A 19121-nucleotide genomic window follows, 5' to 3' on the forward strand; every position below is an offset into this window, starting at 1 on the left:
TTTTAAACGGAGCCAGCGGGAGGGGGGAGAAAAGGAGGGACCTGGCACCACCAGGTTTGCACTTGCTCAAGAAGAGCCCTCAACCCCAGGTACTCAACAAAACCTAAAAATTAGGCTTGGAGACCTAGCCAGAGCTGCTGCTGTGTGTGACCACCACCTGCTGAGATAGAGAACATACTGAGGAGTTTCCGGCAGCACATGACCACATATAGGGAGGCAAAAGGATTGCTCTCTATCTCCACCTGCTGGAAGATGGACACAACCCACCAGTCTACGGATTGATCAGCATGATGATATGGAAGCAGAGATTGCACCATGGACCTTTGCTTTAAGAGTCACATTTCGGTCAGGCACTCATCCAAGTGCCACAGACCTCAATCTGCACCACTGGGAACCGGGCCAAGAAATCTTGCTGTACCAGTCCAAACTGCAACCATCTGCTAGAGGCAGAGAACACTGACAAGTTCTAGGGCTGCACCACTCCCTATATACTGGTGATGTCACCAAAAGTCAATGTGCTCTGCCTGGCCTAGTCTAAGTGGATACAGAAAGGGCTGCTTTCCTCGGTTCCAGCAATGACCAGTAAACAGCCAGTTTAGTACTGCCTGCACTTGTTAGGTTATTTTTTTTTCCTTATGGGGGGGGAGGGGGGGGGTTCTTTTTCACTCATTTATGCTTCCACAGATACTTTTTGATTCAATTTTAAAATAGATGTTACAATTCGATCTTGCAAAATTTCTAATCCTATAATCTAGTGCACTGTTTTCCAAGTCCAGTCCTGGAGTACCTCGTCAGTCAGGTTTTCAAGATATCCACAATACATATGCATGAACTTGATTTGCATACACTGCCTCCATTATAAATCTTTTTCATGCATATCCACTGCGGACATCCTGAAAACCTGACTAGGAAGGGGTACTTAAAGACCAGACTTGGTAAACATAAATGCATGACCCCACTGGGTGTATACAGGTTTAGAAAGCAAAAAAAAAAAAAAATCCGCAACCGCAGAGAACTCAAAAGACCAAGTCCAGGAGCAAAGAAAAAGTGGGAGATGAACCACAGCAGCCAGAGACTGGAGGGACACAATCTTGTGTGAAAATAGTTTATTAAGGACTCGACACAAGGTTGTTTCGGCCACTAGGCCTGCTTCAGAAGTCTGTATAGATAGATGAATTAATGAACATCAATTGTCCTGGTGTAGTGAAATACAAATTGGTCTTTACAAAGACCTTTGGTGGTGAACAACCATATATGTTGTAATGAAACTCAGAAGGAGGGAGTCTGGAACTGGAAGGGAGGGAGGGACGACGACTCTGGAACTGGGAGGGAGGGGAGACCCTGGAATTGGGATGGAGGGGCTTCCCACCTCCCTGCTTCAAATAGTAACCTCTCCTGACGTCAGGCAAGCAGCCTTCTACTGCGGGAGAGTGACGTCAGGAGATGGCTATGAACGCAGTGAGAAACATTGGAACGTTGCAGGAGCAAATTATTATATTAGACTGTTTTCACTCAAGGTTGTGTCCCTCCAGTCTCTGGTTGCTGTGGTCCATCTTCCACTTTTTCTTTGCTACTGGTTTAGAAATGGCATTCTAACCCTTCTGCAGCTGTCTCCACTGCAAGTTTATCTGAACTGGGATCACAAACATGACGGCACACACTTCATACGTCAGTACTCTGGATTGCGAAGTGGAACGAGTCAGTTGAACAAAACCTACCCATTAAGCACTCTTACTTTACTAATTTATCACGCCCACTTGATTATCAAACAAATTGTTTCCAAAACACAGCTAAGCGACACCAACCTGATGGCTCAAACAAGCTATAGCTATAAAGTCCAGATGGAACAGCAGCTTGTCTCTTATTGATTGTTATTGCTTAGACCAGGTTACATAGGAAAAGAAGGGGGAATCGAAGGAAACTCCCCATATAGGTGCAAAAACACACTTTGCTACAGGTCTAGTCTGAGGAATTACGAAGAAGACAATAGGGGCCACTGGAAAAAATATCCCACAGCAATGACTATTTCCTTTAAACTCAAGTACCTCATACTTAATTTCTTACCAATCATTGAAAGACATGATGTTGTAAAGGAGTGGTCTCTCAAGGTCATTAAAGGTAGACTGTGTACTTAAAGTGCCTGCTCCCATGTTATCAAATATGATCCAATCACCAACATTCAGCTCAGGAAGAAGACAATGCTCCACAATTTGATCAAGCTCATCACAGGATGGACCCCAGAGGCTGCTGGCAAACAAAGGCTCGTCTTCCTTAAATTTCTAAATTAAAAAAAAATAATAATCAGGTCATTTGTTTCAATTTAATACATCTTGTTTAGGTCTTCAATTTGCTCTTAAGAATGGCAGCAAGGGGCCCCAGATAATACCCAGACGGGTCATAAGCCAGTATGCACCCCACCCCAGTTACTGCTGACTATTTACATGTGTACAAAGTTTTGCGCATAAGGCAAATCCAACAGCATCTTTTTCTCTTGTTGATGCAAAACTTACAAGAAGTGCTCACCTTATGAACTGCTGGTATAGTGTTCAAGTTCTCAGACAATTTACTTGCAAAGGAACCATAAACGCCATCATTCATGTAATACATAAAGGCTGGCTCAGTTTTGGTTTGCTCTTCTGAAAGAGAAAGTATCGTTTTAGCTGGGGGTCTATTTTTCATTTCTGTACTTTTTTTTTCTTTTGTCTACATTCTGAAATATCAGTTTTATTCAGAAATGTCATTCGTGAGCATAAAAGCAACACGTTTGGACATCTAAAAATCTGAAGTGCACGCAAATTGCTTATACATGTATATACCTACAAATTAACCTACACAATTGACTGCATGTATTAAGCTCTTGAGTGCAAACAATGCATACCTAGAAATGAACATGAAAAAGATGACCAAATTTTAAATGAGCATGAATTAAAACTTTATGGCTGTGCACACCCCTATTTACACATTCACTGGTTTCAGAAACATGTTAACTTCTTGCACAGCCAGACTGAAAACAGCAAAACTCCAAGAACTAAGAGCGGCAGATTGAGAACCAGGGGAGCCCAGTTCAAATTCCGCTGCAGCTCCTTATGATCTTGGGCAAGTCACAACACTCCACTACCTAAAGTGCAAACTCAGATTGCGAGTTCTCAAGGGACAAAAAAATACCTACTGTACCAGAAAGTACACCACCTTGATAGCTTTCAGTATATAAAGAAGTGGCATATTTTATCCTGCGAAGCAAGTTTATAATACTACTAATCAAAAGGCCCATATGTAATGGTTCTTCACTTTCTGTAGTCACCCATCAATACTTCCAATGTATAACAGATCTCAGAATCTTTTTAAAAATGTTCTCCTAAATATATAGAATCCACTATATTAAATGTAATCTGATAGATTCTGGAATACATAACTGATACTAAGTAGCAATTCTGCCATCAGTGAGAAATTTTGAGAACACAGAATTATCTTGGAAGTTTCTCCCTTCCACTTAAACTCTACTTGGCAAGACAATATAAGATCCATGATAGAGTACTATATAAAAATTATACTGGTGAAAACAGAAAACAAAATTGTACATTTACCTCCAGAGAGAAGGCATTTATGTTCAACAACTTTTTTTGCAATGATGTTAACTGCTAGAGTAAATGCAGATGATACAAAATAGCTTCCAGGCTCTGCAATAACTTTAACGCCAGATTTTTCAGGGAAATAGACATCTAACAGAGGACTGATGGTATTAACAACCTACGAAAAGAAAAAATACAATGTTGATTCGTGTTCTAGAAAATTTATGCATTTATCATCTGAGACCATGTTCAAATCTCAAAGGACAGACCAAAGATGGGGTAATTTCAACCTACGAGGGAGGAAGTTATGTTACAGTCTGAACCAAAAGCTACGACACTGAGTTACTTACCTACTGGAGCTGCTCTGCATGGACAGCGGATGCCAAGTCCTCACAAGAGGATAAAGCAAATGCTACATACCTGTAGAAGGTATTCTCCGAGGACAGCAGGCTGATTGTTCTCACTGATGGGTGACGTCCACGGCAGCCCCTCCAATCGGAATCTTCACTAGCAAAAGCCTTTGCTAGCCCTCGCGCGCCGATGCGCACCGCGCATGTGCGGCCGTCTTCCCGCCCGAAACCGGCTCGTGCCGGCCAGTCTCATATGTAGCAAGACAAAGAGAAGGGAAGACACAACTCCAAAAGGGGAGGCGGGCGGGTTTGTGAGAACAATCAGCCTGCTGTCCTCGGAGAATACCTTCTACAGGTATGTAGCATTCGCTTTCTCCGAGGACAAGCAGGCTGCTTGTTCTCACTGATGGGGTATCCCTAGCCCCCAGGCTCACTCAAAACAACAACCATGGTCAATTGGGCCTCGCAACGGCGAGGACATAACTGAGATTGACCTAACAATTTATCCAACTAACTGAGAGTGCAGCCTGGAACAGAATAAACATGGGCCTAGGGGGGTGGAGTTGGATTCTAAACCCCGAACAGATTCTGAAGCACTGACTGCCCGAACTGACTGTCGCGTCGGGTATCCTGCTGCAGGCAGTAATGAGATGTGAATGTGTGGACAGATGACCACGTCGCAGCTTTGCAAATCTCTTCAATAGTGGCTGACTTCAAGTGGGCCACTGACGCTGCCATGGCTCTAACATTATGAGCCGTGACATGACCCTCGAGAGCCAGCCCAGCCTGGGCGTAAGTGAAGGAAATGCAATCTGCTAGCCAATTGGATATGGTGCGTTTCCCCACAGCCACTCCCCTCCTGTTGGGATCAAAAGAAACAAACAATTGGGCGGACTGTCTGTTGGGCTGTGTCCGCTCCAGATAGAAGGCCAATGCTCTTTTGCAGTCCAATGTGTTCAGCTGACGTTCAGCAGGGCAGGAATGAGGACGGGAAAAGAATGTTGGCAAGACAATTGACTGGTTCAGATGGAACTCCGACACAACCTTTGGCAAGAACTTAGGGTGAGTGCGGAGGACTACTCTGTTGTGATGAAATTTTCTGTAAGGGGCCTGGGCTACCAGGGCCTGAAGCTCACTGACTCTACGAGCTGAAGTAACTGCCACCAAGAAAATGACCTTCCAGGTCAAGTACTTCAGATGGCAGGAGTTCAGTAGCTCAAAAGAAGGTTTCATCAGCTGGGTGAGAACGACATTGAGATCCCATGACACTGTAGGAGTTTTGACGGGGGGCTTTGACAAAAGCAAACCTCTCATGAAGCGAACTAAAGGCTGTCCTGAGATCGGCTTACCTTCCACACGGTAATGGTATGCACTGATTGCACTAAGGTGAACCCTTACAGAGTTGGTCTTGAGACCAGGCTCAGACAAGTGCAGAAGGTATTCAAGCAGGGTCTGTGTAGTTCAAGAGCGAGGATCTAGGGCCTTGCTGTCACACCAGACGGCAAACCTCCTCCATAGAAAGAAGTAACTCATCTTAGTGGAATCTTTCCTGGAAGCAAGCAAGATGCGGGAGACACCCTCTGACAGACCCAAAGAGGCAAAATCTACGCTCTCAACATCCGATGCCAGTCTGCCGTGGGCCTGAAGCCTGGAACAGAACTGAGGGACTTTGTGGTTGGCTCGAGATGCGAAAAGATCTACCAAGGGGGTGCCCCACACCTGGAAGATCTGACGCACTACACGGGAATTGAGCGACCACTTGTGAGGTTGCATAATCCTGCTCAACCTGTCGGCCAGACTGTTGTTTACGCCTGCCAGATATGTGGCTTGGAGCACCATGCCGTGACGGCGAGCCCAGAGCCACATGCTGACGGCCTCCTGACACAGGGGTCGAGATCCGGTGCCCCCCTGCTTGTTGATGTAATACATGGCAACCTGGTTGTCTGTCTGAATTTGGATAATTTGGTGGGAAAGCCGATCTATGAAAGCCTTCAGAGCGTTCCAGACCGCTCGTAACTCCAGAAGATTGATCTGCAGATCGCGCTCCTGGAGGGACCAGCTTCCTTGGGTGTGAAGCCCATCGACATGAGCTCCCCACCCCAGATAAGACGCATCCGTGGTCAGCACATTTTGTGGCTGAGGAATTTGGAAAGGACGTCCCAGAGTCAAATTGGACCAAATCGTCCACCAATACAGGGATTTGAGAAAACTCGTGGACAGGTGGATCACGTCTTCTAGATCCCCAGCAGCCTGAAACCACTGGGAAGCTAGGTTCCATTGAGCAGATCTCATGTGAAGGCGGGCCATGGGAGTCACATGAACTGTGCAGGCCATGTGGCACAGCAATCTCAACATCTGCCGAGCTGTGACCTGCTGGGACGCTCGCACCCGCGAGACGAGGGACAACAAGTTGTTGGCTCTCGCCTCTGGGAGATAGGCACGAGCCGTCCGAGAATCCAGCAGAGCTCCTATGAATTCGAGTTTCTGCACTGGGAGAAGGTGGGGCTTGGGATAATTTATCACAAACCCCAGTAGCTCCAGGAGGCGAATAGTCATCTGCATGGACTGTAGAGCTCCTGCCTCGGTTGTGTTCTTCACCAGCCAATCGTCGAGATATGGGAACACGTGTACCCCCAGTCTGCGAAGTGCCGCTGCTACTACAGCCAAGCACTTCGTGAACACTCTGGGCACAGAGGCGAGCCCAAAGGGTAGCACACAGTACTGGAAGTGATGTGTGCACAGCTGAAATCGCAGATACTGTCTGTGAGCTGGCAGTATCGGGATGTGAGTGTAGGCGTCCTTCAAGTCCAGAGAGCATAGCCAATCATTTTCCTGAATCATGGGAAGAAGGGTGCCCAGGGAAAGCATCCTGAACTTTTCTTTGACCAGATATTTGTTCAGGGCCCTTAGGTCTAGGATGGGACGCATCCCCCCTGTTTTCTTTTCCACAAGGAAGTACCTGGAATAGAATCCCAACCCTTCCTGCCCGGATGGCACGAGCTCGACCGCATTGGCGCTGAGAAGGGCGGAGAGTTCCTCTGCAAGTACCTGCTTGTGTTGGAAGCTGTAAGACTGAGCTCCCGGTGGACAATTTGGAGGCTTTGAGGCCAAATTGAGGGTGTATCCTTGCCGGACTATTTGGAGAACCCACTGATCGGAGGTTATGAGAGGCCACCTTTGGTGAAAAACTTTCAACCTCCCTCTGACCAGTAGGTCGCCCGGCACTGACACTTGGATGTCGGCTATGCTCTGCTGGAGCCAGTCAAAAGCTCGTCCCTTGCTTTTGCTGGGGAGCCGAGGGGCCTTGCTGAGGCGCACGCTGCTGACGAGAGCGAGCGCGCTGGGGCTTAGCCTGGCCCTCAGGCTGTCGAGAAGGAGGATTGTACCTACGCTTACCAGAAGAGTAGGGAACAGTCTTCCTTCCCCCAAAAAATAGTCTACCTGTAGAGGTAGAAGCTGAAGGCTGCCGGCGGGAGAACTTGTCGAAAGCGGTATCCCGCTGGTGGAGCTGCTCTACCACCTGTTCGACCTTCTCTCCAAAAATATTATCCGCACGGCAAGGCGAGTCCGCAATCCGCTGCTGGATCCTATTCTCCAGGTCGGAGGCACGCAGCCATGAGAGCCTGCGCATCACCACACCTTGAGCAGCGGCCCTGGACGCAACATCAAAGGTATCATATACCCCTCTGGCCAGGAACTTTCTGCACGCCTTCAGCTGCCTGACCACCTCCTGAAACGGCTTGGCTTGCTCAGAAGGGAGCTTGTCCACCAAGCCCGCCAACTGCCGCACATTGTTCCGTATGTGGATGCTCGTGTAGAGCTGGTAGGACTGAATCTTGGCCACGAGCATAGAAGAATGGTAGGTCTTCCTCCCAAAGGAGTCTAAGGTTCTAGAGTCCTTGCCCGGGGGCGCCGAAGCATGCTCCTTAGAACTCTTAGCCTTCTTCAGGGCCAGATCCACCACACCAGAGTCGTGAGGCAACTGAGTGCACATCAGCTCTTTGTCCCCATGGATCCGGTACTGGGATTCGATCTTCTTGGGAATGTGGGGATTAGTTAAAGGCTTGGTCCAGTTCGCCAGCAATGTCTTTTTTAGGACATGATGCATGGGTACTGTGGACGCTTCCTTAGGTGGAGAAGGATAGACCAAGAGCTCAAACATCTCAGCCCTGGGCTCATCCTCCACGACCACCGGAAAGGGGATGGCCGTAGACATCTCCCGGACAAAGGCCGCAAAAGACAGACTCTCGGGAGGAGAAAGCTGCCTTTCAGGGGAGGGAGTGGGATCAGAAGGAGGCCATCAGACTCCTCGTCAGAGAAATATCTGATGTCCTCCTCCTCCTCCCACGAGGCCTCACCATGGGTATCAGACACAAGTTCACGGACCTGTGTCTGAAGCCGTGCCCGGCTCGACTCCGTGGAACCACGGTCACGGTGGGAGCGTCGAGAGGTAGACTTCCTCGCCCGCACCGGCGAAGCTCCCTCCACCGACGTCGTCGGGGAGCCTTCCTGGGAGGCGACCGCAGTCGGTACCGCAAGCGGCAACGATGTCGGAGACCTCACCCCGGGCAAGGGGCCAGCCGGCGCCTCACTCGACGGTACCGGTGGCGCAAGCACCCCCGGTACCGGAGGGGAAGGGCGCAACAGCTCTCCCAGGATCTCTGGGAGGACGGCCCGGAGACTCTCGTGCAGAGCGGCTGTGGAGAAAAACATGGAAGCCGATGCAGGCGTCGATGTCAGAGTCTGTTCCGGGCGTGGAGGCTGTTCCGGCTGTCCATAGTGGAGCGCATCGACACCTCTTGAACAGAGGGTGAGCGGTCCTCTCGGTGCCGATGCCTACTGGGTGCCGACTCCCTCGGCGACCCAGAGCTCTCGGTGCCGATACGGGAAGGGGACCGGTGTCGATGCTTCTTCGACTTTTTGGAACTAAGCATGTCACCTGAGCTTCCCGGCACCGACGAGGACGTAGAATCCAGCCGTCGCTTCCTCGGGGCCGAGGCCGAAGAAGGTCGGTCTCGGGGGGGCTGTACCGCAGGAGCCCTCAGGGGAGACCCACCCGAAGGCTCACCGCCACCAGCAGGGGAATGGACAGCCCTCACCTGCACTCCAGTTGAAGCACCACCGTCCGACGACATCAGCAGAAGTGGAGGTCCCGGTACCACCGACGCCACCTTCCGATGTCTCAGCCCCGATGCAGAGGGTCGATGCCTCGATGCACTCGATGCAGTCGCGGCCGAGGATGGAGGTCTGGACGCTGTCGACGTCGATGCACTCGATACTCCCGGTGCCGATGCCGACGAAGAGCCTGAGAACAAAACGTTCCACTGGGCCAATCTCGCTACCTGAGTCCGCTTTTGTAAAAGGGCGCACAGACTACAGGCCTGCGGGCGGTGCCCAGCCCCCAGACATTGAAGACACGACACGTGCCTCTCAGTGAGCGAGATTACCCGGGCGCACTGGGTGCACTTCTTGAAGCCGCTGGGAGACTTCGATGACATGGGCGGAAAAATCACGCCGGCAAGATCAAAACTCATGATTGCGTAAGGCAGCAAAAAGAGGAGGAGAAAAAATACGACCCGAGGCCTCAAAAGGGCCTACCCCGAAGACGAAAAGAGACTTACCGGGGCAAAAACTGAAAATAGAGGAAAGGGAAAAAGACCGAAAAGGTCTTCTTCCGAAATCCTTTTTTTTTTTATAGCGAAAAGTCAAAAGAGACGCGCGAGGTCAACTTAAGGGGCGCGAACGGCGTAACACGACCGTACTGAGCGCGGACAAAAGAAGACTGGCCGGCACGAGCCGGTTTCGGGCGGGAAGACGGCCGCGCATGCGCGGTGCGCATCGGCGCGTGAGGGCTAGCAAAGGCTTTTGCTAGTGGACGTCACCCATCAGTGAGAAGAAGCAGCCTGCTTGTCCTCGGAGAAAAGCATATATCCAAATATGCAAGTTTCAAATATACCTGGGGAAGGTGAGCTTTAGCTCTTGAAAGCTAGACAAAACGCATTAAATTAATCCAATAAAAGGCTATCTTATTTTGTTTAATCTTTACTTCTGTAAGTAGACTACTTGAATTCATACCTCTTCCAGTTGAAGTTCTGTTCCACTGAAGCCCCCACCAATGTCCAACATAGTCATCTTAAAGCCAAATTCCTCCTAGAAATGAACATGTAAAAGATTTTAAAACACAAAGCTACAGCAAGTCAGATAAGTTAGACTTAAGCCCTGTTGGGCCGGGACATGTCCACTGGACCCACAATTCACTGAGCATAGATTTGAAAGGTGAATAGTTGCATCTAAATCCAAGTTGTTTATACTTAAGGTAATGGAGGTCAAAAGAGCACAAGGGATGTCAATGGGAGTAGTACACACTGAATCCGAGCTTACATAGTTCTGTCTGCTCCAGTCACAAAATACCACTTGTACTTTGACTCAATTTGAAAGCCTTCAAAGGCAATACAGGAAAACAACAAGTCATTATGTTGCTGTTTCAGCCACACCTTTATTAAAATCATTTAACTGTCCTCACAGAAATTATGCTCCATTAACTGATACATCTGAGACGTTCGGGGAGGGATGGTATAGGGGTGGATAGGGGGGTGGATGGGTAGGGAGGAGGAGATAGGAACAAGGGGGGTAATAATATTGGCAAGTAATAGTACAATTTCTTTTTTTAATTTTATTTCTATAAGTCTTTATTCAGCATTGTTAATCAAAACAGATGTTATACTTCTCTGTACAGTACAGTGGAATATAAAATTCTGCTAACATTCTGACTCAAGAAGAGATAGCATATCGAACATTTCAGCTAACCTTATAACAATGTCATAACCAAAACATACTATACTTCAAACTTTTTTGATTATACATATTAATATTCCCCCCCCCTCTCGTTCTCTACACCCCCCCCCCCCCGCCTTCCCAATCTTTCATCCAATACATCTTTTATTCATAAAAGTCCCATTTCTAACAAGCATTGAGTTCTGGCATTGATAGGGTTGTGGCTGCTTTATCCGGATGACAACTATTATAGGGAGGGGGTGGGTAGTGTGATATAGTAAGTTAAACCAAAGCAAAAAATAACTTGAATACAGTTAGGTCGGATTGTTTTCTGTTGTATATGTTGATATTTCTTACTTGGTGTAATCATTGAAACATCTGTCATTTGTACTTGCTGTACTGTTTTCAATAAAAACGTTAAAAAATAACTGATACATCTGCAGTTACTAGTCTACTAGAAGCAAATATACAAAACTGGTAGCTTTACACAGCAATGTATACCAGTGGCAGGATTTCAAAACCCCACTGACATGATGTGAATAGATCTTACCTACTGTTGAGCCAAAGCCCTTATAAGGCTGTTTGACATCTATCAAGGCAGCAGTCAACTCTTAAGGCCTCTATCTAGGAAAGACACCACCCCCCACCCCCCCAGGCATCTGTTCCAACCTTTGAAAGCATGCTCTAGACACATAACCATTACAGACTGTGGCCTGCAGTCCAAGCACTGCCACCTGCAAATTCTTGTCGAGCAGCATTTCCATCTAGGAATTCTGCAAGTCCTTAAGAGCTGTGTCCCCTTCTACTGGAATGGTTTATCTGTCACCACTGAAACTAAATCACAAAGAATCAATCCCACTACAAAGGTAAAATTATGTCTTAACTGATAATTTTCTTTCCTTTAACGCAGCAGATGAATCCAGGAACTAGTGGGTTAAGTCCGCCTACCAGCAGGTGGAGACAGAGATAAACAAATTAAAAGGCAGTGATGCCAGACGGCCAGCTCCTTCCGCAGTCAGTATGTCATTCGTAAGCATTTGCCAATGCCAAAAATATGAAACCAATAACAACCAGAAACCATCCTATGAAAAACAGAGAACCAAATAAGAACTTCAAAATAACTGCAACTTGATCCAGAAATCGGAATCCCTTCCGTGTTCCCATATCTGTCTGTACTCTGCAAAAGAAAACCCAGAAGGAAAAAATAGCTACACTGCGCGGAACATGAAAAAACAAAAAAAACAAAACGTTGGCTGAACTAGGGAGGGATCCTGGATTCATCTGCTGCGTTAAAGGAAAGTAAATTATCAGGTAAGACAATTTTACCTTCCTTGTCACTGCAGCAGATGAATCCAGGAACTAGTGGGATGTACCAAAGCCTTCCTTAAGTAGGGTGGGAAGCCGACACTCCCCGTGTTCAAGCCTCCTGAAACCTGTTACTGTAAGATCTTAGTATCTTGATGTATAACCTCAGCACATCAATACGCCCTGAAGTCTCTTTATATTTCTGAAATGTCCTTTATTGAATAACTAATAGTTTACTCAAGTCAGAAGAGATGCCTCTTAGCACAGAGCCTTCGTATTCCGAAAGCTGCCTCATTGGATGGAATCAGAGACCTGAGGAAAAGGGCAGTTCTACTGCTGAGGTAGAAAAGCAGTTACACAGGCATAGCAGCTCACAGATGGGAGATTGAAAATGCAATATCTCATTGGCAAGATATGTATGAGAAAAAAACAAGTTCTCTCCAGGGAGTCTATGAGGACAAGTGCTGACAGAAATAAGATGGAGACAGCTACCCTGTCAGCCAGAGAGAGAACCTGGACAGGAGAGGGGGGCTCCCTCAAGCCCACAGAACAAGATGCCAAGAAGACCAATGAGAACAGAGCCAAGTTAGGCTGAGCAAAAAAAGGTCTAGACAACAGCACAACAATAATAACAGTTTCCTAAACAAGTGTCTGCACTACCTGTGAACTACATTTCACATAATGCCTTGCTTATCTAACATTACAGTGACCTACAGTAAAATATTAAACACATTACAGGAATCTATCCCAACCAGGCAAGGACGTCAAAGGACAGGACACCCCGCGCCAACACTCCCACCCCAAAACTTGCATCCTCCCGAACAGACATGTGTAGCCTGTAATGCTTCGCAAAAAGTATGACTGGACGCCCAAGTAGCCGCCCGACAAATCTCTTCCAGAGATAAGGTCGACGCCTCCGCCCAAGAAGCCGCCTATGCCCAAGTAGAATGCGCCTTCAGGGCCACTGGAGACGCCCGCCCTTGTAGCAGATATGCTGCTCCAATGGCTTCCCTAATCCAGTGAGCAATGAAAGCCTTAGAAACCGCCTCACCTCTTTTCGATCCCAACAAGGGCACAAAGAGATGATCCGAGCATGGAAACTCGTTCGAGATCTGCAAGTACCGAAACAAGGCTATCCACACGTCCAGGAAATGTAGCGAGGCAAACTCCCCCGGATAATCCTCTCTTCGACAAGATGGAAGATAAACTGCCTGATTGAAATGGAAAGCAGAAACCACTTTAGGTAGAAACGACGGCACCGTCCAGATCGACACCCCTGCTTCAGAAAACTGCAAAGAAGGATCTCTGCAAGACAAAGCCTGAATTTCAGAAATCCTCCTAGCCGAAGCAATGACCACCAAAAACAGTGTCTTAAGTGTTAGATCCTTCTCAGAAACCTTATTCAACAGCTCAACGGTGGGGCCTGGAGGGCTCGCAGTACCACATTCAAATGCCACGCCGGGCATGGCTGCCGCAGAGGAGGCCGAAGCCGAAGAGCCCCGAGTAGGAAACGGACCACATCAGAGCGAGCTGCTAAAGAGGAACCATCCAGTTTGCCCCTAAAACAAGCTAGCGTGGCCACCTGCACTCGAAGGGAATTATATGCCAATCCCTTTTGAAGACCATCCTGAAGGAACTCCAGAATAACCGGAATGTCCGCCTGAAAAGGCGATTCAGCACGCAAAGCACACCACGCCGACAAAGTTTCCACACTCGCGTGTATGCTGCTGAAGACTGCTTCTGTACCCCCAAAAGAGTGGCAATGACTGGTCCTGAAAATCCCTTCTTCCTCAGCTGCCGCCTCTCAATAGCCAGGCCGTAAGACCAAAGCGGGAGGGATTTTCTATCTGAACTGGCCCTTGATATAGCAGTTTGGGAGTCACCGGAAGTCACAATGGTGGCTCCGAGAGTGCTTGAACAAGATCTGCATACCACGGTCATCGGGGCCAGTCTGGGGACACTAGAACGATCGGCCCCCGATGCCGCCCTATGAGGCAAAGAACTCTCCCTATCAGAGGTCACGAAGGAAAAACACAGTAGCCGTTGCTCCGGCCATGGCTGAAGAGTGTCCAATCCTGCGGATCCTGGCTGCCGTTTGCGGCTGAAGAACGGGGGAAACTTTGGCATTGCAAACCATGGCCATGAGATCCATTACTGGTCTTCCCCAACATGGACAGATCAGCCAAAAAGACGAGTCCAACAGCGTACATTCCACTGCGTCCAAAAGAGTGCGGCTGAGAAAATCCGCTTGAACATTGTAGACCTGCAATGTGCGTTGCCAACTCTGAACATGCGCTTCCGCCCATACTAGAAGACGAGACGCTTCCATTGCCAAGGGAAGACTGCGAGTGCCCCCCTGTCGATTGATGTAGGCCACCAATGTGGTGTTGTCCGAGAATACACAAACCGCCTGCCCCTGCAGAAGGTCCTGAAAACTCCGCAGCGCATTCACGACTGCTTGCAACTCCAGATGATTTATCGGCCAAATCGCTTCGAGAGGGGTCCAAGATCCCCGGGCTACTCTATGAAGACAATGGGCTCCCCAGCCCGCAAGGTCGGCATCCATCAAGACTACCACCCAATTGGGAGCCACTACGCGAGACTGTCCCTGGCCCGGCTCGACCAAGGAAGGCATCGTTGATAATCCAGCGACAACGGCGACCATCTGCTCAAGAGGAAATTCCGAAGAGGCCGCATGTGAGCCCTTGTCCATGGAATGACCTCCAAGGTCGCCGTCATGGAACCAAGGAGCTGAACATAGTCCCACACTCGGGGAGCGTGACGACTCAAGGTCCGTACATGAGAAAGCAATTTGATCCTTTGCCCCTCGGGGAGAAACATCTTCCCCTGCTTCGTACCGAATTGCACTCCAAGACACTCCAGACTCTTAGGAACCAGATGACTTGTCCATATTGACCACCCAACCTAAGGATTGCAACACCGCAATCACTCGGTCGGTGACCACTTGACTCTCCTCTGCTGTCGTCACCCAAATCAGCCAGTTGTCGAGATATGGATGCAATCGAATCCCCTCCTTCCACAGGAATGCCACCACCATGACCTTGGAAAAAGTGTGTGGGGCAGTGGCCATTCCGAAAGTAAGGGCCTGAAACTGGAAGTGCTGACCCAGCACTGCAAATCTGAGAAATCTCTGATGGGGCTGCCAAATGGGAATGTGCAGGTAAGCTTCCCTCAAATTGAGAGCCGTCAAAAACTCACATGGTTGAACAGCAGCAATAACTGCCCTTAATGTCTCCATGCGGAAGTGACAAACACGCAAAAACTGGTTTACTTTTCTGAGATCGAGAATAGGCCGAAAAGCCCCTCCCTTCTTTGGAACCACAAAGAAGATGGAGTACCAACCTGTGCGCCTTTCGAGAGGAGGAACAGGCACGATAGCCCCTATCCTTGGCAGGTCTCCCAAACACTGCAGAACCGCTGTCCACTTGGCCCGCGATACACAGCGGGACTCCAGAAAAAAATCTGTGACAGGAGAGAAGAATTCTAGCTTGTAACCTTCTCGCACCACATCGAGGACCCACTGGTCCGAAGTAATTCTGGCCCACTCTGGAAGAAACAGAGAAAGCCGACCACCGATCTGTTCTCCTCCCGAGTGGACCTGCACCCCATCATTGGGAGGCCCGAGGAGCCCCCTGACGAGAGGGGGGGTCCAGCCGGACGCTTCTTGTTGCGAAAGGAAGAACGCTGCCCAAAACAAGGACGCTGAAAGGCTGTGTTGGACCGCCCCGGGCGATACCGTCGCGTCTCTCTGAAACGTGACCTCGAGGCTCCCTGCCTGGAAGTAGACTTGGGTCTATCCTCCGGAAGACGCTGAGATTTGGAATCCCCCAAATCTTTAACAATCTTTTCTAGGTCTTCCCCAAAAAGCAATTTCCCTCAGAAAGGCAATTTAATGAGCCGTTGCTTACAGGCGATATCTGCGGCCCAATGACAGAGCCACAGAAGACGCCGAGAGGAAACGGTCAAGGCCATGAGTTTGGCCGAAACACGGACCAAATCATACAAGGCATCCGCCAAGAATGCCAGCCCAATATCCATCAGCAATATCTGAGGAGTTGTATGCAGGACCCCTCCTCAGACCCCCCCCCCCCCCAAAAAAAAAAGCCTAGGCTTTTTAAGGGAGGAGAACTCCTCTGGGGGAAAACCCCAAATCTCTTGGTTACCCCCAGACTCCCTGAGAGAATCAAAGGCCAAAGCTATCGCAGCCACGTGGGGGGGGGGGGGGGGGGGGCAAGGCCTTTTTCAACAAAAACGCCTGATGGAGTAGCAAAATAAACGTTGGCAAAAACCCCTCCCCCGCAACGGAGGTCACAGCCATGGCACCTGCACCACCACCCACAGTGCCTGCAGGGCCCCCCGACTTCCCTACCAGTGGAGAAGCAACTTTGCCCAAAACTGCTACTGGAGTCGGCTCCGCGACCGATCACAAAATGGCGCGAGAATCGCCAGGCTCTGGCCAGGAAAGCACGCTCTTGGGCGGGGGCCACCACTTCGAGTCCCGCCAAATCAGCGCACTCCGTGCTGCAAAGGCCCGCTGCCGAATGCCGTTTCCCGCATTGGGAACAGTGTTTTGCTGCCATTGCCCGTCCCCGAACAGGAACGTCCCGAACAGGAAACCAGCAGGACTTACACTGGACCGGGAAAGCACAGGAACTGACAGCTGAGCCGAAAAAAAAAAAAACCTCTCCAACTCCACTTCGAGGCAGGCTCAGACAAGCAGGCAACATAACTCTGACAGTAGTAACACAAACCTGCTCTCAGCAAACACACACTTCCCTGTTTCTCTCAAATAAATTCTATGTTTTTATTTTTTAGTGAGGAGGCAGAAACAAACAAGGAAGGAAAGGTACAGCAAAAGCCTGTTCAGAGGGAATTTGAGGTACAGTAGGGACCCAGCAACTGCCTATGCTGCCAAAGGGGACACCACCAGTCCACAACCCCCGGCTCAAACTGGCCACCGGCCCAGGAGCACCGCAGAGGCCTTGGGCCCAGGAGCTGGAGAAAAAGCTATCCACCACCTGCTGAGATAGAGACATACTGAGGAAGGAGCTGGCCGTCTGGCATCACTGCCTTTAGTTTGTTTATCTCTATCTCCACCTGCTGGTAGGCGGACTTAACCTACTAGTTTATTTATTTATAGCATTTATATCTCACATTTTCCCACCCATGGGCAGGCTCAATGTGGCTTACATCAGTCTGCAAAAAACATACATCAATGCAGCTAACAATCAAAACCAATGAAGTAAAGAGAAGCAATTAACAGCAAAGGAGTGAAAAGGAGAAAGTGTAATAGAATTCAATATGTCGTAACGTCTGCAGCAGTTCAGAAGTTAGAGATGCTAGGCGGGTCTGCGGCGTAAGCTTTCCCAAATCATAGGGTCTCTAGAGACTTTCAGAAGGCCAAATGATCTTGAATAGATTTTACAGATTTTGGTAATCCATTCCATAAGTGAGCGCTAACATAAGGAAAGGTGGATGCGTAAGCGGTTTTATACTTGATGCCACAACAGGCTGGGTAGTGAAGATTCAAGTACGTGTGCGACAATGTGGAACAGTTCCTAGGTGGTAAACTGATAAGGGCATCCATATATGCTGGAGCTTCACTGTAGAGAATTTTATGCACCAGGATGCAAACTTTAAAAGTTATCTGGATTCATCTGCTGCAAGTGACAAGGAAAAATGTATACATGTTATCAGGTTCCAAGGGACCTGTGCTTAATCATCAAGCTTATAATCTGAATACATTTTTTAAGGGAGGCACAAGAGAATTCAGTATAGGCTGTAATCCACAGCTGAGCTTAATCTCAGCGAGTAAAGCTGGCCGAACAATTCGGCTCACTTAAAAAGCTCTATACATCATTAATACTCCTAGTTATTCCCTTCCCATATTTTATTTTTTATTTAAAAATGTCCACAAGGAATCTAATAAGCATAACACAATGTCCGTTGACTAAAAAAAATATAGTTTTCAAAGTAACAATAATCAAATGTCCAAAATAAATATCATCAGAAGATCCGTTGCCGGTTTCTGAGTAATACAGCACTGGCGGTTCTGAAACGGAGTTCTCTGTTGGACATCTTGGAGCAGTTTATGAAATAGAGACCAAGAATTACGCACCAAATATTGAGAAATTTGTTTCTGACTACTTTTTGGAAATACCGGTGCTGTTTATTTTGGACATTTGATGATTGTTACTTTGAAAACCATATATTTTTCAGTCAACGGACATTGTGTTATTATTAGAATCCTTGTGGATCTTTTTGCAATCACTGTTTGATATATATATAAAAATAAATAAAATATGGGAAGGGAATAACTAGGAGTATTAATGATGTATAGAGCTTAAGTGAACCAAATTGTTCAGCTTTACTCACCAAGATTAAGATTGGCTGTGGATTACAGCTTGTACTGAATTCTCCTTTGCTTACCTTAAAAATCGTATTCAGATTGTTAGCTTGATAGTTAAGCACAGGTCCCTTGGAACCTGATAACATATATATTTTTTGTAATGGGACTGATTCTTTTTCGTGATTTTGTACATTTTTCTCTCTCCCCTAGGGGGGTTTGTTTTTTTGTTACCACTGAAACTAAGGCATCTACCTCCAGGAGGTACAAAGGCTTCTTTCTTTCTCTATGTAGTGCCTTGTCCTTGATGTGCCTACTATGCACATGGTTTTCTTGTACACAGAGAATTTAGTTTGAACTCCAGTTACTATAGTTTTATATGTACTTTGTATTGTTTGATTACTGTGGTCCATGCTATATTATTTTAACCATTTTAAACTATTTCCTGTATATTAGCGAACTGATAAATGCATACTTACAGCCATATCAAACACACACCGAGCATCAGACAGAGCATGTATGTATACTTGAGGTTCCTTGCAAGCACTTGAAATGTGAAATCTGTCAAAAACAGTAAGATACAAATCAATTCAGACAAAAAGCAGTTTTAAAGGCATAAAAAAGGCAGTTAAACTTAACAAAAAAGTATTTTGTTGAATCTAGGATATGAAACAAGAATGCTCACATTTTATCTCTGACCCAAAGTGAATTGGGGGGGGGGGGGGGGGGGGGTTGAAAAAAAGGCAAGTCAAAAGC

At 47.8% G+C, this 19121-nt stretch overlaps 1 protein-coding gene across 3 annotated transcripts in view; it reads right to left on the bottom strand.

Annotated features, from left to right (window-relative positions):
* Positions 1–19121, bottom strand: part of AZIN1 (antizyme inhibitor 1) — a 281655-nt gene that overhangs the window by 49419 nt on the left and 213115 nt on the right. For 2 of the 3 annotated variants that reach the window (XM_030217535.1, XM_030217541.1), the window contains exons 7-11: positions 18845–18926; positions 9995–10069; positions 3585–3747; positions 2524–2636; positions 2065–2279 (exon numbers count right to left, since the gene is read on the bottom strand). In XM_030217535.1, the coding sequence (XP_030073395.1) occupies positions 2065–2279; positions 2524–2636; positions 3585–3747; positions 9995–10069; positions 18845–18926 (648 nt within the window). Of the gene's footprint in view, positions 1–2045; positions 2280–2523; positions 2637–3584; positions 3748–9994; positions 10070–18844; positions 18927–19121 lie in introns of all 3 variants that reach the window. The other variant, XM_030217551.1, reaches the window with a different exon arrangement.

Source organism: Microcaecilia unicolor, chromosome 1 (assembly GCF_901765095.1).
Source record: "Microcaecilia unicolor chromosome 1, aMicUni1.1, whole genome shotgun sequence".
Taxonomy (NCBI): Eukaryota; Metazoa; Chordata; class Amphibia; order Gymnophiona; family Siphonopidae; genus Microcaecilia; species Microcaecilia unicolor.